This window comes from Liolophura sinensis, chromosome 11 (genome assembly GCF_032854445.1).
Source record: "Liolophura sinensis isolate JHLJ2023 chromosome 11, CUHK_Ljap_v2, whole genome shotgun sequence".
Taxonomy (NCBI): domain Eukaryota; kingdom Metazoa; phylum Mollusca; class Polyplacophora; order Chitonida; family Chitonidae; genus Liolophura; species Liolophura sinensis.
In genome coordinates, this window is record NC_088305.1 from 6,239,161 (window position 1) to 6,266,615 (window position 27,455).

Below are 27,455 nucleotides of genomic sequence, written 5' to 3' on the forward strand. Positions count from 1 at the left end.
TAAAAAGCATATTTTACTTATATATATATATATATATATATATTAATATTTATGTATGTTATTTGATGTGTTCAGTGTTTACCTGGGGACTCCATGGATTCCTTCACAAATAAAAACCTGAGGACACTGTTGTTCTTAGGTCAGTAGACCCCTCCCCCTCCCCAGAATCAGGCAAAATGAGTTTCTGTAGCTTACATGAAGTACATGTAGTTGTAGATGTAAATTTAGGTCAAATACAGCGTATTGTAAGTATTCTCATTATGAAGATGTTACTCTTAATGTGTTTTGGTATGACTGGGTGATTCGGTTAATGCGTTATTGTTGCCGCAGCCGGCCCGCCTATGATGAATGAGATCATAGACTCTTATCCAGCTCTTGCTAAAGTGGCACCAGTTTCAGGTCACCAGGTCTGACTGATACTCCAGGTCTGACTGATACTGTACCTGGTCAGAAACGGTTTTCAGGTCACCAGGTCTGACTGATACTGTACCTGGTCAGAAACGGTTTTCAGGTCACCAGGTCTGACTGATACTGTACCTGGTCAGAAACGGTAGCTTTCTCCAAGATCTGCATATAGTGACTTTCTAATCCATGAACTTCAGTGTTGTTGATTGAAATAGTCTTGAGTACAGCATTAAACTGTTATCAGATACATAAATACACACTTTGGCCTGGATCCATGACTGTTGTTATCTCGAAATACATGTAACCACTCTCTGCATTAGATATTAATATGTCTATACTGAAAGTTGTATTTATAGCACAGTATTGTCTGCCTGTAAGGCTATAGCCAGAGTACTCCCTCACTTAAAGTTAAACAATTAGTGTAAATCTTCAACCTTTTCAGCCACTAAAGCATCTTTTTCATTGAAATTTATGCATGCATTTATTATGAAAATGACACTAAAAATGACTTGTTTGTGTCACTAAAGATGCAGGTTTTATAAAATTGCACAAATTATTTCTCTACATTCCATAGTTCTCTCAGAATGTTTCAAAATATTAGTTACAAAGGCGATAAAAAGGTTGAAGAATTAGGGTTTGTTCTCTTCATTTTAAAACTGTTGAAAGAAAGTCAGATTTCCTTTAAAATTCATTTAAAAGTGTCCTGACAATTTTTGTGGTATATAGTATTTTTTTGTGAACACTGTATAATATTTCATGTGGGTTTCCCCCTGGCTCTGCCCAGTTTCGTCTCACCATGATGCTGGCCGCTGTCGTACTAGTGAAATATTCTTAAGTACGACGTAAGCCTCCATTTGCATCAAATGCAATAAATTTTCACGTATACGATGGGGGTCAGTTTTATATGTGGAGGACACTGTCCCGCCTGTGGCGTAGAGGTACGCATACCAGATTTGTGGAACAAATGACCAGTTTTGAACCTGCACCTTGTGTTGTAACGACTGAAAGGCAAGTGCCACAAGACCACTACCCACACCTGGGCTTACCTGAAGCTCCATTAAGATCACTTGAAGTCCACCACACTATATTCTAGAGTACGGCGTGAAACGCCAATCAAATAAATAAATAAATAAATATAATAAGTTGAAGCGCTGCTTCATTGAAAAAGTCGAAAGACATGTAGGACAACCTTGTGTATTTTGTTCATCGCCACCAGTTTTGATGGTATTGTCTGATATTCCCTCTGTCATAGAGGACATATATTAAGATCCTAAAACTTTGGTTCTTTGCATTAAATGTGGTTTTAAGATACATGTACCTCACAATACAGTTAATTTTTGTGCGACCAAGCATTCACACTCACACCTTTTTTCTCTGCTTCCATATTTCAGGGATTTGTCAGACTAGTGATAAAATATGTGATCAGTATTTTGAAGACGTTTTACATGTATATTGATGGAATGATTCTAATATTATAAATGGTAGACTTTATAGAAAACTAACTGTAAAAACAATAATCCAGATCAGAATAAGGCCAGTTGTTCTATGTCCACCTCTCAGGGGGAAAATACGGCAATTTTACCTGGGAGTTTAACCCAGGACATCTGCCCGGTATCCTACAACCATAATATCCCATAATATGTATGAGGTAAAACACCAATCAAAAAAGCCCTGTCCAAACTGTCCAACATCAACATCACTCATCTTTTGGTGACTCAACAAGAGTCAACATAAAGTTGAGTCAGCAAGTTGAGCTGTGTTGAGTAGTCAACAATACTAAACATTATCAAACCTGCTGGAATGGGAAAGTAGCCAATCAGCGTGGAGTGTGGAAATAACGTGACTGTCCTTTGGGCGCGTGATCTCTGCAAAATGGCAGCACCAAATGGGAAAGAGAGAGACTGATCTCACAATTGAGACAGTTTCGTTGATGCAGGAGAATGAAAATTATGTTGCCTTTACGACACTCTCTATAAAGATTACAAAGACAGGGACAAAAGAAAATCGATGTGTCTCATGCATTGAAGAGAAAGGTGGAAATTAGTCTCCATTTTGTTGACAGTTTGGGAAAAAAACACAGCTCAACACACGACAACAGCCTTGGACAACGTTAACCTATCTGATTTGTAGTGTGGACGGGACACTCAACTTACCTCAACAGCATTCATCTTACTGAAGAGTCAACAAAAGCTGAACGATGTTCTAAAGTCTGGATGGGGCTTTAGTAAATGATTAAATATTCTGTAACTGTTTCAATAATGTGCAAGTCATTAGTGTACATGTGTGGACATAAACTTGCCTGAAGTGTACATGTGTGTACATAACTTGTATGTTCACATGTACAGTGTACTCTGTACATGTATGTGATGCAGGATTTAAATGTGTAAAGGTAATGCGGGATTGGACATCATGCATTATTTCGTCATCCTGTGATAAATTATTAACAATCAGGAAACAGTTGTCATGCGTGAATTATTTTAAGAATGTGGACATGGTAGACATATATATATATATATGTGTGTGTGTGTGTTTGTGTGTGTGTGTAAAATACATGTTTGTTAAAAGAGTGAGGGCCTCCGTGACCAAGGTGGTTAGCACGCCAGTTTAGCGCAATGACCCAGGAGCCACTCACCAATGCGGTCCGCTGTTTCAAGTCCAAGTCCAAGTCCAGCCCATGCCGGCTTCCTCTTTGGCCGTACGTGGGAAGGTCTGCCAGCACACTGAGGATGGTCATGGATTTCCCACCATAATGCTGGCTACCGTCATATAGGTGAAATATTCTTGTGTATGGCGTAAAACACTAATCAAATAAATAAGAGAGTGGCTGTATGTATATGTGCATGTACATGTAAACAATGTTACTTAGATGGTCAATCTGATGAAGGTCATTGCGCCAATAAATACATTTTCACGAAAGATGCAATATTTTGTCTCAGTCAATTTGTCCAAAAAATGTTGATATAATGGCACCCCTGGGGTTGTACTTGAGGAAAGTATGGCAGCAACATGCAGATGGTTGGGGCATCTTCACGGTTTCTGCCCCGGCTCCCATTATAATGCTAGCCAGTGTCGTATTAGTGAAATATTTTTGAGTGCGGCGTAAATCTCCATTCGCATGAAATCGAATAAATCCAATAAATTTTCACATATACAATGGGGGTCAGTTTTATGTGTGGAGGAAACTCCAACCTGTGATGTAGAGGTACGCATATTGGTGCAAGAAATGACCAGGTTTGAACATGCACCTTGTGTTGTAATGACTGAAAGTGAAAACCTCAGACCACATTTGGGAACATTCATCAGTTCATCCCTTCACTCTGGTGTACTTCATGTGCCCCTGGTGTCCTTAGCACATGAAACTAACTGCCGATGTATAACTGAAATATTGAGTCCTGGAATACCAATCAGTCCAGTCTGGGAGTATTGGGGGGCCACTATAGACTGTACAGTGAGGCAGCAAGATGCAGTCTGTATGGTGGCATGCTACCACCAGCTGTGTACGCCAGCATGTTGTCTGTCCCCAGCTGTGTATACCAGCATATTTGATACCAGCTGTGTATGCCAGCATGTTGTCTGTCACCAGCTGTGTACGCCAGCCGTGTATGCCAGCATATTTGTTACCCAGCTGTATATGCCAGCATCTTGTCTGTCCCCAACCGTGTTATACCAGCATATTTGATACCAGCTGTATATGCCAGCATGCTGTCTGTCCCCAACCGTGTATACCAGCATATTTGATACCAGCTGTGTATGCCAGCATGCTGTCTGTCCCCAACCGTGTATACCAGCATGTTGTCTGTCAACAGCTGTGCACGCCAGCATGTAGTGTCTGTCACCAGCCGTGTATGCCAGCATATTTGTTACCAGCTGTATATGCCAGCATGTTGTCTTCCAACTCCACCCATGAAGGTGACCATCATCATGTGAAATGATGAAGTGAAATGTTCTTCAGCACAACTGAGGGAAGCTGCTGAGCTGAAATGTGACTGACAAGTAGATGTAGGTCTAAACATGACTGAGAAGTGCATATAATGTGACTGACATGTAGGTGTAGATCTAAATGTTACTGACAAGCACATGTAGGGCTGAATGTTACTGACAGGCACACGTAGGGCTGAATGTTACTGACCACCTTATGTAGCTCTAATTGTGACTTACATGTACATTCATATGTAAAACCCACGACCATCCGCAGGTTGCTGGCAGACCCATAAATCTAAAAATGACTGACAAGTACATGTAGGGCTAAATGTTACTGACAAGCACATGTAGGGCTGAATGTTACTGACAAACACATGTAGGGCTGAATATTACTGACAAACACATGTAGGGCTGAATATTACTGACAAGCACACGTAGGGCTGAATGTTACTGACAAGTACACGTAGGGTTGAATGTTACTGACAGGCACACGTAGGGCTGAATGTTACTGACAAGCACATGTAGGGCTGAATGTTACTGACAAGCACATGTAGGGCTGAATGTTACTGACAAACACATGTAGGGCTGAATATTACTGACAAGTACACGTAGGGTTGAATGTTACAGACAAGCACATGTAGGGCTGAATGTTACTGACAAGCACACGTAGGGCTGAATGTTACTGACAAGTACATGTAGGGTTGAATGTTACTGACAAGCACATGTAGGGCTGAATGTTACTGACAAGGACACGTAGGGCTGAATGTTACTGACAAGTACACATAGGGCTGAATGTTACTGACAAGCACACGTAGGGCTGAATGTTACCGACAAGCACATGCAGGGCTGAATGTTACTGACAGGTACACGTAGGGCTGAATGTTACTGACAAGTACATGTAGGGTTGAATGTTACCGACAAGTACACGTAGGGTTGAATGTTACCGACAAGCACACGTAGGGCTAAATGTTACCGACAAGCACATGTAGGGCTGAAAGTTACTGACAAGCACATGTAGGGCTGAATGTTACTGACCACCTTATGTAGCTCTAATTGTGACTTACATGTACATTCATATGTAAAACCCACGACCATCCGCAGGTTGCTGGCAGACCCATAAATCTAAAAATGACTGACAAGTACATGTAGGGCTAAATGTTACTGACAAGCACATGTAGGGCTGAATGTTACCGACAAGCACATGTAGGGCTGAATGTTACTGGCAAGCACATGTAGGGCTGAATGTTACTGACAAGTACACGTAGGGCTGAATGTTACTGACAAGCACACGTAGGGCTGAATGTTACTGACAAGCACATGTAGGGCTGAATGTTACTGACAGGCACACGTAGGGCTGAATGTTACTGACAAGTACACGTAGGGCTGAATGTTACTGACAAGCACACGTAGGGCTGAATGTTACTGACAAGCACACGTAGGGCTGAATGTTACCGACAAGCACACGTAGGGCTGAATGTTACTGACAAGCACATGTAGGGCTGAATGTTACTGACAAGCACATGTAGGGCTGAATGTTACTGACAAGTACATGTAGGGCTGAATGTTACTGACAAACACAAGTAGGGCTGAATGTTACAGACAAGTACACGTAGGGCTGAATGTTACCGACAAGCACATGTAGGGCTGAATGTTACTGACAAGCACACGTAGGGCTGAATGTTACTGACAAGCACACGTAGGGCTGAATGTTACTGACAAGCACACGTAGGGCTGAATGTTACTGACAAGCACATGTAGGGCTGAATGTTACTGACAAGCACACGTAGGGCTGAATGTTACTGACAAGCACACGTAGGGCTGAATGTTACTGACAAGTACATGTAGGGTTGAATGTTACTGACAAGCACACGTAGGGCTGAATGTTACTGACAAGCACACGTAGGGCTGAATGTTACTGACAAGCACACGTAGGGCTGAATGTTACTGACAAGCACACGTAGGGCTGAATGTTACTGACAAGCACATGTAGGGCTGAATGTTACTGATAGGCACACGTAGGGCTGAATGTTACTGACAAGCACATGTAGGGCTGAATGTTACTGACAAGTACACGTAGGGCTGAATGTTACTGACAAGCACACGTAGGGCTGAATGTTACCGACAAGCACATGTAGGGCTGAATGTTACTGACAAGCACACGTAGGGCTGAATGTTACTGACAAGTACATGTAGGGTTGAATGTTACTGACAAGTTCACGTAGGGTTGAATGTTACCAACAAGCACATGTAGGGCTAAATGTTACCGACAAGCAGATGTAGGGCTGAATGTTACTGACAAGCACATGTAGGGCTGAATGTTACTGACCACCTTATGTAGCTCTAATTATGACTTACATGTACATTCATATGTAAAACCCACGACCATCCGCAGGTTGCTGGCAGACCCATAAATCTAAAAATGACTGACAAGTACATGTAGGGCTAAATGTGATAAGTACAACATACATGTTGATTTAAATGTGACTGAGCGCCACATGTAGGACTAATTGTGACTGAGAAGTGCCTTGAAGTCTGGAGATCTGAGATCAAACCCAGGTCAGGCCATACCAAAAAATGTAAAAAATGGAACTTGTTCATGCCTAGCTACATGTACAAGTAATGAAACATGATTGGTTGGTCAGTGTCAGTATAATGTGACGTGGTAGGGTGTCTTGTCTAGTGTCTTCAGTGTAATGCTACATTGGCGGCATGGACTGGCACAAAAAGGTACCTGTACAGTATATGTACACAAACCTAATGACTCCTCGTCATCATATATAACAATGAAAAATTGTTAAAGTACATGTATGAGTGTTTTATGCTGTACTCGAGAATATTTCACTTATACAATTGTGGCTAGAATTATGGTGGGAGAAACCGGACAGAGCCCGGGAGAAACCCATGACCTAGGATTCTGGAAGACATTCCCCCGTTACGTTCTGAGAGGAAACCAGCATGAGCTGGACTTGACCTCAAGGAGTTCACAATGGTGGAAGGCTCCTGGGTCATTGCACCATGCTACACGCCCTTGGCCACGGAGTCCGCCTGTACGATGTAAAACACCAAGTATACAAACATACATACATACAAGTAAATATTAAAGCCTGACTTCCATGTAGGTTAAAGTCTGACTTCAGTGTACAGGTTTTACATCTAGGTCCATGATGGGATTCAGCACACATGTTCTTCATGAAGCACATAGTCAACATTACTGTTCAAAACTATTTTATTCAACTTAGTTACCTTGACATGAATGTTAAAAAATACAAGCTTTTGGGGGGAAAATATATATAAGATTATTGAACTTTTTGCACAAAATATTCAGTTTGAGCACTGCAAATCACCAAGAAGAACCTCAATTCAAGATAACAAGTTAAAAAATGAATATTTTGCACATCATAGAGGTCAATCCATACACCAATCTGCAGACTGTTTTATTTTATTGATGCATGATATAACTGACATTATTTGCTTGATGAACGTTACATGATGCATGCACATTTACTTGTGGCAAGGCATACACTGGTCTACTCATAGAATGCCACTAGCTCTCTCCTAGCACAGCTCTCTCCTAGCACACAAGCGGTACGCCTCTAGTTCCCACTGGCAGAATACCACTAGCTCACCACTAGAATCATGTCACTGGCACACTAACACTATGCCATTTGCTCACCACTGGCACACTAGCAGCATGCCACTAGATCATCACTGGCCAAGAGAAGCATGTCACTTGCTCACCACTGGCAGAATGCCACTAAAGCATAACTGGCTTACTAGCACACCTCCTAGCACACTAGCAGTATGCCACAAGGTCACCACTGGCACACTAGCAAAATACCACTTGTTCACCACTGGCACACTAGCAGCATGTCACTAGATCATCGCTGGTTTACTAGCACACTAGGAGCATGCCACTATCTCACCACTGGCACATTAGCACCATTCCACTTGCTCACCACTGGCTTACTAACAGTATGCCACTAACTCAACTGGCACACATGTACACAGCAGCACGTCACTAACTCACCATTTTCACACTAGTACCAATGTACTGGCACACTAATAGTATGCCACTTGCTCACCACTGGCACACTATATGTAGCAGCATGTCACTAGATCATGGCTGGTTTACTGGAACATCTCCGTGCACACTAGCAGTCTGCCACTAGCTCACCATTGGCACATTAGCAGTATGCCACTAGCTCATCACTGGCCAAGAGCAGCATGTCACTAGCTCACCACTTGCTCATCACTGACCAAGAGCAGCATGTCACTAGCTCACCACTTGTTCATCACTGACCAAGAGCAGCATCTCACTAGCTCACCACCAGATCACTACTGGTACATTAGCAGCATGTAACTAGCTCACCACTGGCACACTAGCAGCATGTCACTAGCTCACCTCTAGCTCACCACTGGCACATTAGCAGCATGTCACTAGCTCATCACTGGCCAAGAGGAGCATGCCACTAGCTCATCACTGGCCAAGAGCAGCATGTCACTAGCGCATCACTGGCCAAGAGGAGCATGCCACTAGCTCATCACTGGCCAAGAGCAGTATGCCACTAGCTCATCACTGGCCAAGAGCAGCATGTCACTAGCTCATCACTGTCCCAAGAGCAGCATACCACTAGCTCACTACTGGCACATTAGCAGCATGTAACTAGCTCACCACTGGCACATTAGCAGCATGTCACTAGTTCACCACTAGCTCATGACTGGCCAAGAGCAGCACGTCACTAGCTCATCACTGGTCAAGAGCAGCATGTCACTAGCTCACTACTATTCCTCAACCATCCACCTGCTTGGGCCGTACACATACTGCTGTGGTCTGCAGTCATGGTAACCAGCCTAATGGAAAATTTACTTTAGATTTGTACTGTAAATGTGTTGCATAAAGGCTGACTGAATGGATGAATGCATGAGTGGTTTTGGCTTGAAATAAATTCATGTATTTCAGCTAGCCATGTTATGGTAAGAATATCATTGATCTACATTACAAACTGTTTAGCTCATTGTGGTGAACAGAAAGCATAGCTGACTGCCATAAAAATCTCCCTCATGATTACATATCTCTGATGTCCTCATTTTAAAACAATGTGCATTAATTTAAAGCAGACATTTGGCACAATTAATACATAATCATTTGCATTTACACTTCACTATGTAGTATTACATTATAAGTACAATACGAGTCCAAATAGTCTCAAGTTTCAAGCTTCTGAAGTTGAAAAAGCAACCCTTTGAAAATGCCTATTAACAAATTGTATGTACTTTTACATAACAATGCTTCAGAAAAGTCATAGCACTAAAAGATCAGCTTCATTCTGTGAGTACTTAATCGTATCTAACTCTGAGATCGGTTGGTCATGTTCCCGGCTTAGCTTCCACATTAACCACTCTGAATGATTACATTCGCAGGGCCTCCATGGCTCAGTTGGGAAGACATGGGGAGATCTCTGAGATCAGTTGGTCATGTTCCTGGCTTAGCTTCCACATTAACCACTCTGAATGATTACATTCGCAGGGCCTCCATGGCTCAGTTGGGGAGACATGGGGAGATCTCTGAGATCAGTTGGTCATGTTCCCGGCTTAGCTTCCACATTAACCACTCTGAATGATTACATTCGCGGGGCCTCCATGGCTCAGTTGGTTAGCGCGCTAGCGCATCGTATTGACCCAGTCCAGCTCTTCCAGCAACCTGCAGATGGTTGTGGGTTCCCCTGGGCTTTGCCCGGTTTCCACCCCCCACAATGTTGGCAACCATCACATAAGTGAAATATTCTTGAGTACGGCGTAAAACACCAATCAAATAAACAAATAAAATAAATCATTACATTCCCTAAATTGGATCTTGGACCTGTCGGTCTGTCCTAAAATTGTCAAAGCTGTATACATGAAAACAGGTTTTTCGTGATCTTCAATCAATTACAGTGCACCACTTCACCCAAAAGCAAATTGAGTGTACACTGGGCAATCTCTTAATATACTCTTCACCATCAGATTTCTTCAAGTGCGACCAAAGTTGCAGGGTGTAAGCCAGGAAAACCTATCCACGCTATTAGTCAATCAGTGTCAGTTCTGTATCCCTTTAAGCTGGGAGATTCAAGAAGGACCCAGATCTCAAGTCCCGTACTTTACCACACTGCCTGAGCGGTTATATCATTAAAAGGTTAGTAATAAAATTGTAAGTACCAGTACCTTACCATACTTCTGGAATAATTACACCAGTAAAAAATTAACTACAAAATATAAATACAATATTTCTTGAACAATTATAGCACTAAAAGGCTAATAAAAAATGCCAGTTCATGTACCTCGCCTCTTCTTTCCTGGGTAGTTTAAGAAGACAGGGCCTCGCAAGCAGAGGAGGGGTACGGGAATGTAACAGGGTGTTGTATAGGGCTATCTACCAATGAGCTGCAAAGAATTTCAAATCCCCAGCTGGTTTGTCCAATCACTCTTGAAACCCAGAGATCACTGGTTCAAATCCACAGCTTGTAAGCTCATACTATTTTTTTTACCAGTTACAACACTACAGTACTAGTGATAAGTGCCAGCACTTAACCATACCTTTTAAACAGTTACAACTTTAGTTACAAATGCCAGAAGCTTATACTTTATAACATCTGACAGCAAAAGTGCTAAACTAACAACACAGTATTGCATAATTCCTTACTGCATCACTAAACAGTACAAACACACATATATATATAGACCTGAAAGCGAGAAAATAGAGCATTTTCACCTTCTAGTTAAAACTACATGTAAACTGAGAAATGTTGGTTTTGATAGAAGGTTTAACCTTCAGGCAAATTTTTTGACGGCCATGTGAAAAATTGATTTTTGGCAATTTTTGTTATACATCTGCCCACTTTAATGCAAGATTCACTCCAAAGTATACAGTTCATTGTCAAATTCCACAAAACCATTTCTGACTAAAAGGCAAAATCAAAAACCTTGTCAAAATGCTTTAGTCAGTACAGGTAAGTGGCTAACACCTTTCTGAACTACATGTACCAAGCCCAGAACTAAGTTGTGTCACTCACTGGCTAACACACTTCTGAACTACCAGACCCAGAAGTTGAGAACTAAGTTCAGTCAGTACGTGTAAGTGGCTGACACCATTGGCTAACACCCTTCTGAACTACCAGAACCAGAAGTTCAGAACTATGTTCAGTCAGTTAGTGGCTAAAACCATTTTTATTGAACTACTAGGCCCATAACTAGGACAGCTTTGTGAGTCATTGGCTCACACCCTTCTGAACTACATGGCACAGAACTTTTGTCAGTTTGCAACTAACACCCTTTTGAACTAAGATAGTTTTTTCAGTAAGCGGCTCACATACTTCGGAGCAACTGGGTCCAAATCTAGGACAGTTTTGTCAGTTGGTGACTAATTACTAACTTTTCAACTACTGAGTCAAGAACAAAGTCTTGTCAGTGGTAAACACCAATCTGAACTTCTAGGTCCAGGCCTACATGTATGACAGCTTTGTCAGTCACTGGCTAACACCCTTCTGAACTACCAGATCCAGAACTAAGTTGTCAGTGAGTGGATGACACCTTTTTAAACTACATGTACCAGGCTCGAAACTAGGACAGTTTTGTCAGTCACTGGCTAACATCATTTTTGAATGACTACACCCAGAAACTAGGACAGTTTTGTCAGTCAGTGGCTAACACCCTTTTAAACTATCTCATCCAGAAGCATGTTTTGTCCGTCAGTAGTTAACACACTTTTGTTAGTTACTGCTGATGAAATCACTCTCATTTAGAAACTTGGTGTTAAGAACACAGGCTGTACAGGTCTGTATATTAGCATACTGCACTAGTTTTACCTGTCTACTCCAGTCATTAGTTACAAGGTTGTACTTGTAGAGGTCGCGACTTTCCACCATCCTACTGCGTCTTTGCCCCCGTGCTCCTATGTACTTCACTCCTCCACAGACGTAGATACAATCTCCAATCAGGACGGCTGACATAGCCTTACGATCTTCTGGAAAGTCTGCGCCAATTTGCCAACGTCGCGATTTGGGGTTGAATATTTCCACAGCGGTGACGTTCTCGGTTTTATTGGCTCCTCCCACAAGATAAATTCTGTCCTTGTATGTGACGGCCGAGAACTCCGCGCGCAGATGCGCCATCATCGTCTCCACAAAAGTCCAGGAATTGGCAGAAATGCTGTACTGGAATACAGTATTCACATGTTGCTCGTCTTCCTCTATTCCACCAAACACAAAAATAGAGTCTTGGTATACCGTTGATGCGTGATGGTAAAGGCCGAGTGGCATTGGAGCCAGGGGAAGCCACTGGTCACTATCGGCATCGTAACACTCTGCCGTGAACAGGGGCCCTCCACGTGGGTATGTTGTCTTACCACCCATAACGTAAATTCTCCCGCAATGGCTGAGGGCAGAAAAGGCACATCTCGGCGTGAGCATGTGTGCTCTTCTTATCCAGCATTGGTCCTTTTCAATGTATTGGAAAACGGCGTCTAACGCCGACGCTGTCGGCTCAAAATGATACTCCTCATAAAGAACTCCGCCGATGAAATAGAGCTTGCTGTCTAAAGATATCACCCTGTGATGGTCAATTTTGTGTTTGAAGTCAAAGCTTGAATGCTGCTTGATTCCGTAATAGTTGTTGTTTGTACTGGGATCAAAACAGGTCAGAGAGCGCTCCTCGGAATTGTTGGCACCTCCAGCAAAGACCAACATGGTCCGTTTTAACATCCCCAACCTTGGCGACATACTCGTGGAAAAAAAACTGTACTTCATATCTCCTTTCTTAGCTGCCTCAGAGTTCAATACCAACCCTGGATGGGAATTAAAATTTTCTAATTGGCGTACAATTCTACTGTTGTCAGAAAGCAAAGAATTTGTTTTCATGACACTGATAAAATCTGACTGAACAAGACCCAGGCGTATATGCTTGAGGAGTTTTTTCAGATGTTGACATCTGTTTTCTTTGTCAAACTCTACCCATTTAATAACAGCAGAATAAACATGTTCTTCTAATTCCACTCCAAGGTAATCTTCACTCAAAACTGACTCTAAATCTGTTATATCAAATCCTGTGAAACCTTCTGTGCCTAACACTTCTCTGAAATTTTCCAAAATAAACTGCCTGGCCGCTTTTCGCAGTTTGTCGCAACTGTAGAAGGAGGCGAAGTTGAAAATTTCCACGGCATTGCTGCTGCAGAGTTGAGACTTCATGAAATCTGCGCTTAAGTCAACCAGGTGCAGTAACTGCATCATGTTGGCCACGATGAAGATGTTCTGAGCATTATTGCTGTCGATGGCAACAGAGGCTGTGTATATGTACTCAATGACCAGTTTCATTGTTGGAGCGTCGACTTCATGAATTTGCACCCTAGCCTCTTCCTGTTCTCTAACATTAGCTGTAAACATGGCCCTGGAAACAAAAATATGTGAAAAAACATCAATACTAAGAACAAAATAATAATCATCAAATTTGGTGTACCAGTATCACAACAGATTGACAGAGGCATTACTTATGGATAACAACTCCTGGATTTATTGTGTTGGTGACGTTTTGATGCATCCATTTCGTAGGTTCTTGGTGACGTTTCGTAGGTTCTTACATCGTTATCAAACCATATGTAAGAACCTACATCGAAACGTCACCAACACAATAAATCCTGGAGTTGTTATCCATAAGTAATGCCTCTGTCAATCTATACCATCCCAATTCCTAAATGCCTCTGAAAGAAGCCAGTATCACAATATTTGAATGTTCGCCAATACATTGTTCATTTAATTATTTTATTCCTTTTTTGTGAGGTGGTGGTTAAATATTTGCTTTAGTTTGTTCCATGCTCAAGAGTGACAATACTACATGCACAGCATAGGACTTAGAGAGGGACAGTGACCAGTGTTTAAAGATGGGCGGGGACGGGGGCCGTGGGGCAGGGGATGGGGGGCGGTGAGGTTTGAAGGAGTAAGGGCTAAAAGCCTGGATGTACTTTCATGCATACTAATTTAGTGCAACGGCTATTAGTCATTTGGTTAAAATGATGTTCCAATCCTTAAGTTGTATCACAATTGATGTACCTGAAATATGGACTGCTTGCAGCTAGCACACTTCTGTGACACCGAAACTCTTCCGTGTCTGCACAAAGGACCACATCTGTCAGGAGTTTGTTTTCATACAGATCCTGAAGACCTCTCAACAGTGTATGGTGCTGTTTATTCATTCTGACAAAGTTATCACCAGGTTTTCACCCCATTCTTCTACTCATCTTGTAGACTATGAAAATAGATTCATATTCACTTATCATAGCCTGCAAGACAACAAACAAATCTGTTTACAAATCATACAAATATTTGTTGGAACGAACTTTTTTTTTCTACCTTTAACCTTAAATTGTTTGCTGCCTCCACATGTTTCTCAAGTCAAAACATATACTTTCTGCTTCAATCTTTTCACATGTTTACAAGGTGCTTATTCAAGTATATTCTGAGAACATTATAGATTGGTAAAATTATACTTTTTGTGCAGTCCTGAAATTGGTCAATCCAACCAATGTAGATTTGGTCTCTGAAAGCAAATTAAACAGATGCATAAATCTCACTGAAAGTTGCTCTTTCATCTGTGAAAAGGTTGAGGAATTAAGGTATATATTTAAATCATATTTACAGTTTTACATGTCCTCTACTGAACTGATCTGTAAATTCTTATGACTTTCATCCAGCCATCTTATGGCTATATTTTTCCACCGATGACTTTAATTTCAAGAGTCCAAATTTGCTGTATCTATACGACACAGGATTGGACCATTCTGCATATGATGCAAGACGATAACCAGTGTCTTCATATAGCATCCTGTGCTATGTCATACATCTACTTTACCTTTAAATATAACAATCTTGTTTCATGTACTTGCTTTTCTTGGATTTCTGACACTGTAGTGAGGCAGCACTACACATAGCCTGCTACAAGGAGACACCATTATGGCGTTTCATTTGTTGATCTGACCACCCTTTGTGACAGATCCAGTGGCCCATGTTCCAGAATTCACGCCACCGACTCCACTGACGCTAGACTCAGTAGCGACAGTGGCGTCACTGGTCTCTAGTGGCCAATGGAACGACACGTCAGTGGCCACCATCTCCTCCAGTGGCCACCGGGGAGCAAATGGAACAGACCCTCTGGCATCATGATGTGACTTGGAGCAATGGCTAGCCCCAAGTGATAACCAGCACCAACACACACGTCTCACCCTGTAGGCAAACTCCGTGACCAGCCAATAGTCAATTAAATAGTTACACTGCAATGTATACGTGTGCTTTTGTTAGTCTCAAATACTAATTCTGAAAAGCTGATATCCCATTGCCAGCAAACTAAGCTTAAAATCTCCCACTATCCCTCCAATACCACTGTAAGAAATGAGAACGGAGGGCTGTGTCTACCTATGTTCTCATTTTCAAGTTTAACACTTTATTGACTTTACATTACTAAGTGCCCAGTTTTCGAATTCATTTTGATTTACACTTTTTCATTTGGTCAGAGTAATTCACAGTGCAGTGGTACCGGCAATGACAAAATTCAAAGTCTAAGCAGTTGCACAATCACGCATGTTGACTTCAGCTCTCACCTTTGTTTACAGACAACATTAAAATCAATTTGACGGTGTTCCTCTTGACATTCTAAAACCCCACGTACATTCTAACATCCATAAAGCTGACTTGAACTGACCTTTTTCAGCGTACTGAAAACAAAATGTCCATTTGGATGTTTTAAGATTAACGGGAGAAACTTGGGAATTAAGTAAAAATAAAAACTTCTAAAATAGACGAAAATAAAAATAAATGTGGAATAATAATGTCTTTTGGGTTCATGGTTTTTTTTACATATATTTGGAATGAGACTTTAATGTTAGATTTAAAAATATACATTTAGTTTTCGTGATCTATTTGTACAGTGTCCTTCGATTTACGCTGTGCGTTTTTTGCCGCGGTTTTGAAATTTTATACAATCGCTCGCAAAAAAAAAACATTCCAATGCTTCGACTCTAAACGAGTAGCACTGGGCAGCCGCCATGAGCAGAACGAGTACTGTTGCTCTAAACTGCAAACTGTGGCAACAGTATGTCTCAAAGTTCCCCTATATTTCCCACGCAATCTCTTGCGGCAGGATTTAAAACTGACTTGGACAAAGTGGTAAAAAAGTTTTCCGCAACAGACTGTGTTCGGTACGAGGTGTTCGCAGAGATATGGCGGGAGATGAAACTGAACTTCTTGTGTGCAGGGCGACAGACCGAAAGAGAGGCCCGCGAAGTAAGTGGGGTTACAGACCCCCCCCCCCCCGCTCTGGACATCTCCCCCCCCCCCCCGACATTTTTCCCTCTGGACAATTTCCTCTCCTGGACATTTTCCCCTCCTGGACATTTTCCCCTCCCTATATATCTACATGTATATGTGATCAGTGGGAAATGTAAATATGATCTAAGTCAGGTGTGGCGTTAAACATGAAGGCGATAGTGCAGCGACTGGTTAATGTATAATGGCTCGGGCGGGACGGCTTACTTGCCTTCGGTGCGTCGTCTCAGTAAAGCCGCACTAGATAAAAGAGCGGTGGAAATCATTCCTGCGACAAGAAGGCCGGTACATAGGCCTACACCCTAAGGATTCCTTCGTCGTCATATGACTGAAAAATTGTTGAGTACGACGTTAAACACCAAGCACTCACGCATTCACTCTGAGTGAGGTGTCTTGTAATGAATAGCCCAGGGGGTCAAAACAGGTGTTTTTTTTTAACATTCACAAAATTCAGGTAGTTGTTTTCATAACCAGGTAGTTGTTTTCATATGGTGAAGATATTATGTTGATAATCAAAATGGAACTTCCCATAATAATGCTGGATGTCATCATATGAAAGGACAAAATGCATATGCATGGTACATAAAACCATTCAGTGAAAACTCTACAGTGAAGAAAAATACAGTGGACAGAAGAAAAAGGAAATATTGTGATAAAGGCTTAATGAATAGATCTGTATTCTGTAGAATCTGTAGTAAGCTGTGTCAAGTCATTAAGCTTTACACTTAGGCTAATCAGTTCTTTGTCAAGGAATGAACTCAAAAGTCAGGTAGTCGTTTTATTTGCATTGCTGGTTTACCCTTCAGAGACAGTAATAATTGAATAAGAAAAGAAAAAGGTAGCTATACCATAGGAATAAATACTAAAAGTCGCACTGCACTGTGCAGTGGCCACAGTGTTGTGTAGCAATCACACAGTACTGTGCAATAGACAGAGAGTGTTGTGTAGCAATCACACAGTACTGTGCAATGGGAACAGAGTGTTGTGTAGCAATCACACAGTACTGTGCAATGACCACAGAGTGTTGTGTAGCAATCACATAGTAATGTGCCATGACCACAGAGTGTTGTGTAGCTATCACATAGTGCTATGCAATAGCCACAGTGTGTTTTGTAGCAATCACGCAGTGCTGTGCAATAGCCACAGATTGTTTTGTAGCAATCACACAGTACTGTGCCATGGCCACAGAGTGTTGTGTAGCAATCATACAGTAGTGTGCAGTGGTCACAGAGTGTTTTGTAACAATCACACAGTGCTGTGCAGTAGCCACAGAGTGTTTTGTAGCAATCATACAGTACTGTGCCATGGCCACAGAGTGTTGTGTAGCAATCACACAGTACTGTGCAATAGCCAGAGAGTTTTGTGTAGCAATCACACAGCATTGTGCAATGACCACAAAGTGTTGTGTAGCAGTCGCAATCAGAGAGTGTTGCGCATCAAGTACACAGTAGTATAATCCAACAATCACATAAAGCAATGCCCAATCACACAGTGCTATGCAGTAGCCACAGAGAGTTGTGCATCAAGGACACACTAATATGCAACAATCAGATAAAACAATGATCAATCGTACAGAACTGGCTCTGCTGTGTTTTTTCCACCTTTTACAAGGAGTATCATTATGCATGTGAAGGAGGTGAAAAATCGCATTTTATTAGACATGCATAAATACTATGTTTTGGTATTTATTTTTGTAATAGGGTGGAAAACATTCCGATGAAAAATTATATATGCAGTTCCTTGACGTGACTGAATGAATGGAGACTTGATCATCTGTTGGTTTTCAGCTGATGGAGATGGTGTTTGAGATGACCAGTGTTCTGTGGTTCCCTCCGTCCCCATTCCAGACACGAGTCTGCGCCCTCTACATGCTGTATGGCCTCTACTGCACCCAGCCCTGTCAGCCACGTGTCAAGGTGAAATGAAAACAATTCAAAATCAAGCTTAAAATGAGTAAAACAAGAACATTATGTTTTTAATTATTGGTGTTAAACATTGGAAACTAATATATTTTAAAATTGTAGACGTTGCGCTACAATCCATTTTTGACGTAACTGTGGCTCAAGGTCCTGCTTCAGGCTAGCGCCACCTCATGAGATTACAAAATATGCAGCGTCCCCATGCTTTGTGTGTAATTTTGAAAATCAGAAGGAATCAACAAAGTGAATGATAGTTATACCGTTTTGGAATGGACCTGAAAGAGCATGGTGCGGTCGCTGTGAGTTCAAGCCCAGCTGATGCTGGCTTCCTCTCTGGCCGTATGTGGGACGGTCTGTCAGCAACCTGCAGATGGTTGTGGGTTTCCCCTGGGCTCTGCCCGGTTTCCACCCACCATAATGCTTGCCGCCGACGTATAAGTGAAATATTCTTGAATACGGCGTAAAATACCAATCAAATAAATAAATCAAATAAATCAAAGAGCATGGTTGTTTGTTTATCAGATACGACTGACTGCATCCCAGTGGACTCAGGTCTTGAATTTCATGAAGACGTTGGAAGAACAGCATCATCTTGACGTCATTTTCATTCTCAACAAGCTACGAGCCATACATGCTTTTCACTTCGTAGCCACCAAGAATGAGGTAATTTTTGCCTTGATTTTCTCTGTACAATTCTTATCTGTCCTATGGCTACAGCCAATTTCCATATTAAATGATATTACTATTTGAGTGAACAAGAGAGGCATCATGGTACCAGTATCTGAATGGAGGTGCTTCAAACAGCACATTATCGACTTGTATTCATCCTCAAAAGATGAATAAAACTATAAAAGATTACAAATGAGGGCAGTGCAGTCGACTGAAAATAAGACATGATTTATGACTTATTCAACTTGAATGTACATGTCCATTTTCTTAAGGTTGGATTATAATTTATGAATACTGGTTGTGTTTATTACTGGTCATGTAGCCAACTCTAATTTTCGAATAGTGCACAAGTCAAATGCCGTAATTGTCATGTTAGTTTTAGGAAAAAGAAGTGTGCCTTACTGTCAGTGTGTTCATTTAGTGGCCTGTGTCCCATATTATGGCTTTCTTTTCTGACTCTCTCAGATCATTCTCCCCAACTCAGTAATGTGTATGTTTGCTCTTGACGCAGCATTTCCCCCAGAGTAAGGAGGCAGAGCCAGAGTCAGACCGCTCTAAGGACCCCATGAAGGAGGTGGAAGAGAGCTTAATTAGGGACATCATTAATGCTGATCTGCTGGAGGTAAGTGTGAAGTATCAGTCAACAATGCATGCATCTGGATTGTGAATGATTAGTTGATTGATCGATTGATTGGTTTTTAATAATAATCAAGATTGTTTTCAATTATATGATGGCCTGTATTGGACTGAAATAAATTCCAAATTCATAAATACAAATTGAGTCATCTTTATGAGTGGATGAGACTGGGGTGTCCGAGTAAAACCACCGCCCTTTGACAGATTCCTGACAAACCTCTCCACCAAACAAGATCAGGATTAGAACATACAACCTCATACTGTATGCACTTGTATGTATACATCACATGTGGAAAAGTTTGTCAGTAGCTTGCCATAGGTCAGTGTGTTTTACCCGAGGCTCTCCAGTTTGCTCCAGCAAGTTGAAGTCCAGCTCTTGCTGACTTCCTGTCTGGCCGTACGTGGCAAGGTCTGCAGCAGCCTGCGAATGGTCGTGGGTTTCCCCCGGGCTCTGCCCAGTTTCCTCCTACCATAATCGTATAAGTGAAATATTCTTGAGACGGTGTAAAACACCAATCAAATAATAAATCTTAACACTCATAATCTTTGTAATCATGTAATTATTTTATGGCTGAAATACTGCCAATATAGCATTAAATGCATTCATTCCTACATCTCTTTCATGGATCTGTTTTTCTTTTGGTAGCAAATAGAAGCCCTGCACACACAGTATTACAATGTGAAATGTTCACTGGCAGGCCCTGGAGCGGAGCAGCCCGACCGATCCCTGAATCTCCTGAATGGTAACATCATCCTCAACATCAAAAAGTAAGCACAGCACATACCAGGATGTTCGTGCATGCGTCCACAGCAACCCCTTTGTAGGGTAGATGTAACAGTAGTCCTCAGTATTGATATAGAAGAATTTTAAGAAAGGTCGCAATTGTTACTGTTTTGACAGTACAGGAAATGTTCTCAAATCTCCAAATTTTTTTATATATCTAGAACACAGCTAATAAGGGAAAGATAAACTATGCTGTATGCAGCATAAAGATATTTATCTCCGTTTTTTCTAAAAACAATACTAAAGTACTGAAGTATTAAAAGATATAAGAGGAAGATGGAATCTTAACCCTTGAAAATTTAACACAAGCTGCTGTTTGGTGTGGTTTAAGTGAAAGAGTTATGTTTTTTGTATTTACTGGTGTTTGGGGGTGGGGTGGTGTGGGGGGGGGGGGGTTTGTTAAGTAAGATTTTCTTCTGATTATGCTTAATTCTCTGCTGAGAATCTGTTTAATGTCACATCTTCGTGTTCATTCATCTGTGTTCATTAATTTCCAGTATTTTACAGAGATTTGAGGGAAGACGTAAGGCTAGATATCAGGTGAGATAACCATCACAAAATTCCTCTATATTTACCTTGTGACTGCCCGTTTTATGTGAGTTGATGTTAGTGTGGAAAATTCTTGAATTCTCATTATTTTGAATTTTGTCAAGTTTTATGTGTACCGATATCTTATCATTTATGACAGCACACTGCTTGCCTGTCAACTGCTTCGTCAGTGTTATTCTGGCTGTGGAATCAGTTACTTCCAATTTGGGATATTTATTCACTAATTACAGTCAGCCAAATTAATGCACATCTCAGATTTGTAAATCATCAGTTGTTCAATCTGACATTCTTCTACATGTACCATATTACTTTTTAAATTAATCAAATGAAATTATCTTTTGCCAGAACCCAGGCCACTCATCATCAGGAGACAGTAGCGAGTCTGATCCAGAATTTAAACTTGTACGTATATTTTTGTTATCAAAGGCCCATAACTCCATGAGGGGAAATACATTAGTTACAAGTTGCATTCATTTAGTGTGTGAGAGAGGCAATTCATGCTTTACTGGGCCATACGCGTGAAGGTCTGACAGCAACCTGCTGACGGTCGTGGGTTTCTCCTATGCTCTGCCCGGTTTCCACCCACCATAATGCTGGCCACCGTTGTATAAGTGAAATATTCTTGAGTTAGGCATAAAACACCAATCAAATAAATAAATAAATCATTATTGGGCCACACGAAGTCATTTTAAATGAGTGTACCCTTTAGGTGTAGCATTGAGCATGTGTGCAAAATACTGGTATTAAAATGTAAACAAAATTGTTCGCTTACAGCTGAATGTTGCAAAGATGTGGGTAGTGTTTGTTGTTTGTTTATATCTGTGCTATTCCAGAAATCTATGTGGTTTTTACACGTATGAGGGTCGGTGGTCTGTGTTTTCAGATTGAAGTTGGTAGGACAACCAAACTTAGTCCTGTTAGCCATAGCTGAGCCTCTTACGACTCAAGGACAAGCTGGCAAATAAGACTAAATGTGTAGTGTAACTATATTTATTTACATGTATTTATATATTTGATTGGAGTTTTACGTCACTGTAGCAAATAATATGTGTATATTTCATTACGTGCTGCCTCAGCTGTGAATTGATTCGGAGAGAGGTTATCATGTGTCTGTTTGTTGGGTTTTTTTTTGTCACAAGAAAACAGAATCGGTGGGCAGCAAGCGTAAGAGGATAAGGAATCGTGCCTACGAGCAGGTAACAACCTCTGCCAAGTTTGCTCGTCCGGGCCCTGTGTCTGCCTCGGATGATTCTGGAAGCCCCCAAAAAAGCAAAGGAAAGGGAACTCGTAGAGGCAGAACGAAGGGAAAGAGGAAGCGAGGCTCTGCACAGATGTCAGATGAAGAAGAAAATGCAGTGGTCAGTCCTGAGGCAGAACGTAAGCTGTTCATTTACTCAACATCTTCTACAGGTCGAGAGTAAGTGAATGGTAGTGGAATGTCCTGCTAACAGGGTACTGGTGGTGAGATAGAGTCCAGCTAATAGTTTGCCAGTGGTGAGCTAGGGTCATGCTGATAGTTTGCCATTGGTGAGCTAGGTTCATGCTGATAGATTGGCAGTGATGAACTAGGGTCATGTTCATAGATTGCTAGTGGTGAACTAGGGTCATGCTGATAGATTGGCAGTGGTGAGCTAGGGTCATGCTGATAGATTGCCAGTGGTGAGCTAGAGTCATGCTGATACATTGCAAGTGGTGAGCTTGAGTCATGCTGATAGTTTACCAGTGGCGAGCTAGAGTCACACTGATAGTTTGTCAGTGATGAGCTAGGGTCATGCTGACAGTTTGTCATTGGTGAGCCAGGTTCATGCTGATAGCTTGTCAGTGGTGAGCTAGGGTCATGCTGATAGTTTGTCAGTGGTGAGCTAGGTTCATGCTGATAGATTGCCAATGATGAACTAGGGTCATGTCGATGCATTGCTAGTGGTAGACTGGGGTCATGCTGACAGTTTGTCTTTGGTGAACCAGGTTCATGCTGATAGCTTGTCAGTGGTGAGCTAGGGTCATGCTGATAGTTTGCCATTGGTGAGCTAGGTTCATGCTGATAGATTGCCAGTGATGAACTAGGGTAATGTTCATAGATTGCTAGTGGTGAACTAGGGTCATGCTGATAGATTGGCAGTGGTGAGCCAGGGTCATGCTGATACATTGCAAGTGGTGAGCTTGAGTCATGCTGATAGTTTACCAGTGGTGAGCTAGAGTCATGCTGATAGTTTGTCAGTGATGAGCTAGGGTCATGCTGACAGTTTGTCATTGGTGAGCCAGGTTCATGCTGATAACTTGTCAGTGGTGAGCTAGGGTCATGCTGATAGTTTGTCAGTGGTGAGCTAGGTTCATGCTGATAGATTGCCAATGATGAACTAGGGTCATGCTGATAGATTGGCAGTGGTGACCTAGAGTCATGCTGATAGTTTACCAGTGGTGAGCTAGGGTCATGCTGATACATTGCAAGTGGTGAGCTTGAGTCATGCTGATAGTTTGTCAGTGATGAGCTAGGGTCATGCTGACAGTTTGTCATTGGTGAGCCAGGTTCATGCTGATAGCTTGTCAGTGGTGAGCTAGGGTCATGCTGATAGATTGCCATTGGTGAGCTAGGTTCATGCTGATAGATTGGCAGTGATGAACTAGGGTAATGTTCATAGATTGCTAGTGGTGAACTAGGGTCATGCTGATAGATTGGCAGTGGTGAGCTAGGGTCATGCTGATAGTTTACCAGTGTTGAGCCAGGGTCATGCTGATAGTCTGTTAGTGGTGAGCTAAGTTCATGTTGATAGATTGCCAGTGATGAACTAGGGTCATGTTAGTAATTGCCAGAGGGGGGCTAGGGTCATGCTGATAGATGGCGAGTGGCGAGCTGGGGTCATGCCAATAGATTGCCATTGGTAAGCTAGGGCTATGCTGATAGTTTGTCAGTGGTGAGCTCAGGTCATGCTAATAGATTGCCAATAATCTAATAAGCTAGCCATGTTGATAGATTTCCAGTTGTAGACTAGGCTCATGCTGATGGATTGGCAATGGTGAGCTAGGTTCATGCTGATAGATTGCTAATGGTGGGCTAGGGTCATGCTGATAGATTGCCAGTGGTGAGCTAGGGTCATGCTGATAGATTGCCAGTGGTGAGCTAGGGTCATGCTGACAGATTGCCAGTGGTGAGCTAGGGTCATGCTGACAGATGGCCAGTGGCAGGCTAGGGTCATGCTGATGGATTGCCAGTGGTGAGCAAGAGCCATGCTGATAGATTGCCAGTGGTGAGTGTGAGCTTGAGTCATCCTGATAGATTGCCAGTGGTGAGCTAGGGTCATGTTGATAGATTTCCAGTGGTGAACTAGGGTCATGCTGATGGATTGCCAGTAGTCAGCTAGGGTCATGCTGATAGATGGCCAGTGGTGGGCTAGGGTCATGCTGATGGATTGCCAGTGGTGAGCTAGGGCCATGCCGATAGATTGCCAGTGGTGGTCTAGGGTCATGCTGATGGATTACCAGTAGTGATCTAAGGTCATGCTGATAGATTGCCAGTGATGGGCTAGGGTCATGCTGATAGATTGGCAGTGGTTAGCGTGAGCTAGGGTCATGCTGATAGATGGCCAGTGGTGGGCTTGGGTCAAGCTGATGGATTGCCAGTGGTGAGCTTGGCCCATGCTGATAGATTGCCAGTGGTGGGCTAGGGTCATGCTGATGGATTACCAGTAGTGAGCTAGGGTCATGCTGATAGATTGCCATTGGTGAACTAGGGTCATGTTGATAGATTGCCATTGGTGAACTAGGGTCATGTTGATAGATTGCTAGTGGTGGACTAGGGCCATATTGATAGATTGCCAGTGGTGAGCTTGAGTCATGCTGATAGTTTGCCAGTGGTGAGCTAGAGTCATGCTGATGGATTGCCAGTGGTGAGCTTGAGTCATGCTGATAGCTTGCCAGTGGTGAGCTAGAGCCATGCTGATAGTTTGCCAGGTGTGAGCTAGAGTCATGCTAGTAGTTTGCCCGTGGTGAGCTAGGGTCATGCTAATAGTTTGCTCATGGTGAGCTGGATTCATGCTGATAGTTTGCTAGTGGTGAGCTAGAATCATGCTGACAGTTTGCCATTGGTGAGCTAGTCATGCTAATAGTTTGCCAGGTGTGAGCTAGAGTCATGCTAATAGTTTGCCCGTGGTGAGCTAGAATCATGCTGATAGTTTTCTAGTGGTGAGCTGGTCATGCTAATAGTTTGCCAGTGGTGGGCTAGAGTCATGCTGATTGTTTGCCAGTGGTGAGCTGGAGTCATGCTAATAGAGTTACTTACACAAATTATTTTAAATGTATGCTCGAAGATACGAATAATGCAGTAGTGTATGATTTCCACATACTCTTGTGGAGTGCCTGTGTGAAAAGATTCACCCCTCCTTCCACATAATCTTGTTGAGCGCCTGTGTGAAAAGATTCACCCCTCTTTTCACATACTCCAGTAGAGTGTCTGTGTGAAAAGAATAGGAGCCTAATAGTTTGTGTCATGAATGTAATTTCTGCTGATGCTTTTTCTTGGTAATGATGTACATTTTCGTAATGTTGAGAAGATCAAACATTGCATTTGTTCAACTGATTTTTGAGGGGTTTTTTTTTTGTAGAATTACCAGGAGAGAGAGAGGTAGGCACGGAAATGTTACATATGCCAACTCTGGTCTCTGCTGACGAAAACATATCTGGTATGTGGACTCATATGTACAAGGTCTACTTGTTTATAGCTCCTAGCAATGTAATGCTTTCTTTGTGATATCTGTTCCTTTGTGTGTGTAGCAGTCCCTCTTCTATTTTGATGTGTGAGTGGGATTTGCTGATATCTTCAAAACTAACTTGAGGAGAATCTTGAATCTGGTTACATTGCAAGACCTCACATCAAGCCAAAAACAACCTTATCCATGCTTAAGTCTTTCATATTTTGTGTTCATTTCATGATCCTCCTGGTTTTCATGCAATTACTGCTCTAAACAAATTTTTCACATTTAGTGATTTCTTTGATTCTGATTGAACTGTCAAATATTTAAAAGGGTGTATGTTACTCCTGAATTTTACTCTATTTATCATCTGCTAATGTTCAGTAATTTAATATATATTTTACAGATATTTTTCCTAAATGTAGGTAAAGTTATTGGGATTTTGCTTATATCTTCACAGAGAAAAAGAGCAAAGGAACCAAGAAATCTCCAAGTGCAAAGCAAAGGAAGAAAGCGGAATCAAATTCCAAACAGACCAAATGTCCTAAGGTGGCATTGAAAGGAAGTAAATCGCTTGGGAAAAAGAAGCAGGGCAAACCAAGTTGTTCACCGTCAAAGTCTAAAAAGGCTTCAGCATCAGGGACACAAAGAAAGCAACAAAATCAAAATGATGCCCAGAGTTTGAAATAATTATACTGATGTTAGTGTTTTATGATGATTTGCGCATTTTGTTTGGATTAATTCAAAATTCCAAAAATTCCATAATGTGAAGGAAACAGCTTGTCCTGTTATCATGGGAGTGGCCGAATTCGACAATCGCTGACAAATTGCACCATTTACGTTTCATTTGGCGTTCAACACCAATTCACTGCCACAGGTTAGTAAGACTGTGGCTTGATTTATTTATCTGATTATTTGTGGGGACTAGCTATATTCAAGAATATTTCACTTATATAACGGCGACCGTCATTAAACCAGGCAAAGCCCTGGGGAAAGCCACGATCATCCGCAGGTTGCTGGATGACCTTTCCATGTACGTCCGGAGAGGAAGCCAGCATGAGATAAACTTGAACTCACAGTGGGAAGCCTCTGAATCATTTCGCTGCGCTAAGCACTAAGTCACGGAGGACTCAACAACGGCTTTAAGCCAAGGTATCATACCTCTACTTAAGAGCCTAGGTACCTCAGAGTGCATTGACAGCGGTGGTGATGTAAGGGGAGGCTACTATGTAAAGAATTTTTATATTATTTTCAAAGTAGTCTCCCTTGGATTGAGACATGATCGGGGTTGCGGCATCGACTGTAAAACTTCATGATGATTAACCCCTTCCTTCACAGTGTTGTTTATGGCCTGATCTGTATCCCTTCAATAGTCGACAGTGACCCGAATAGCCGCTGAGCATTCAGGAATTCAATACTTGGTCAAGTCACACCTAAGACCTTAAAAGAGGAAGTTGTAGTTGAAATTGAAAGGAAGTGCAAGGACTAGTTGACCCGTATCAGTATAATTACTCGGGTGGGGCAGTGAAGCAACTCTAAATGA

General features: G+C 41.9%; 3 protein-coding genes across 3 annotated transcripts; 2 read left to right on the forward strand and 1 right to left on the reverse strand.

The window, feature by feature from the left end:
- Positions 1–8,772: 8,772 nt before the first annotated feature.
- LOC135477600 (kelch-like protein 40b) lies at positions 8,773–16,000 on the reverse strand. Its single transcript, XM_064757765.1, has 3 exons — positions 15,947–16,000; positions 14,403–14,632; positions 8,773–13,743 (listed from the first exon to the last, which is right to left on the reverse strand). The coding sequence occupies exons 2-3, from the start codon at positions 14,543–14,545 to the stop codon at positions 12,072–12,074; spliced, it is 1,815 nt and encodes a 604-aa protein (XP_064613835.1). The 5' UTR covers positions 14,546–14,632; positions 15,947–16,000; the 3' UTR covers positions 8,773–12,071.
- Positions 16,001–16,383: 383 nt separating this feature from the next.
- Positions 16,384–21,789, forward strand: LOC135478049 (snRNA-activating protein complex subunit 1-like). Its single transcript, XM_064758312.1, has 7 exons — positions 16,384–16,628; positions 18,458–18,586; positions 19,112–19,252; positions 19,770–19,880; positions 20,541–20,662; positions 21,176–21,218; positions 21,573–21,789. Exons 1-7 carry the CDS (start codon positions 16,440–16,442, stop codon positions 21,747–21,749), a joined length of 912 nt encoding a protein of 303 aa, XP_064614382.1. The 5' UTR covers positions 16,384–16,439; the 3' UTR covers positions 21,750–21,789.
- A 138-nt stretch (positions 21,790–21,927) lies between these two features.
- On the forward strand, positions 21,928–27,016 carry LOC135477947 (uncharacterized). Its single transcript, XM_064758182.1, has 3 exons — positions 21,928–22,604; positions 25,826–25,903; positions 26,373–27,016. Exons 1-3 carry the CDS (start codon positions 22,559–22,561, stop codon positions 26,600–26,602), a joined length of 354 nt encoding a protein of 117 aa, XP_064614252.1. The 5' UTR covers positions 21,928–22,558; the 3' UTR covers positions 26,603–27,016.
- Positions 27,017–27,455: the final 439 nt, after the last annotated feature.

What these genes read in the sequence shown, in the direction of transcription:
- LOC135477600 (XM_064757765.1), bottom strand. Translation starts at nt 14,545, where the DNA reads ATGAATAAACAGCACCATACACTGTTGAGAGGTCTTCAGGATCTGTAT. An exon ending in GCAAGCAGTCCATATTTCAG is followed by an intron (nt 13,744 to 14,402) that starts GTACATCAATTG and finishes TTTTGTTTCCAG; the next exon opens with GGCCATGTTTACAGCTAATG.
- LOC135478049 (XM_064758312.1), top strand. Translation starts at nt 16,440, where the DNA reads ATGTCTCAAAGTTCCCCTATATTTCCCACGCAATCTCTTGCGGCAGGA. An exon ending in CCGAAAGAGAGGCCCGCGAA is followed by an intron (nt 16,629 to 18,457) that starts GTAAGTGGGGTT and finishes GTTGGTTTTCAG; the next exon opens with CTGATGGAGATGGTGTTTGA. An exon ending in TTAATGCTGATCTGCTGGAG is followed by an intron (nt 19,881 to 20,540) that starts GTAAGTGTGAAG and finishes TTCTTTTGGTAG; the next exon opens with CAAATAGAAGCCCTGCACAC.
- LOC135477947 (XM_064758182.1), top strand. Translation starts at nt 22,559, where the DNA reads ATGTCAGATGAAGAAGAAAATGCAGTGGTCAGTCCTGAGGCAGAAC. An exon ending in GGTCAGTCCTGAGGCAGAAC is followed by an intron (nt 22,605 to 25,825) that starts GTAAGCTGTTCA and finishes TTTTTTTTGTAG; the next exon opens with AATTACCAGGAGAGAGAGAG. An exon ending in TGCTGACGAAAACATATCTG is followed by an intron (nt 25,904 to 26,372) that starts GTATGTGGACTC and finishes ATATCTTCACAG; the next exon opens with AGAAAAAGAGCAAAGGAACC.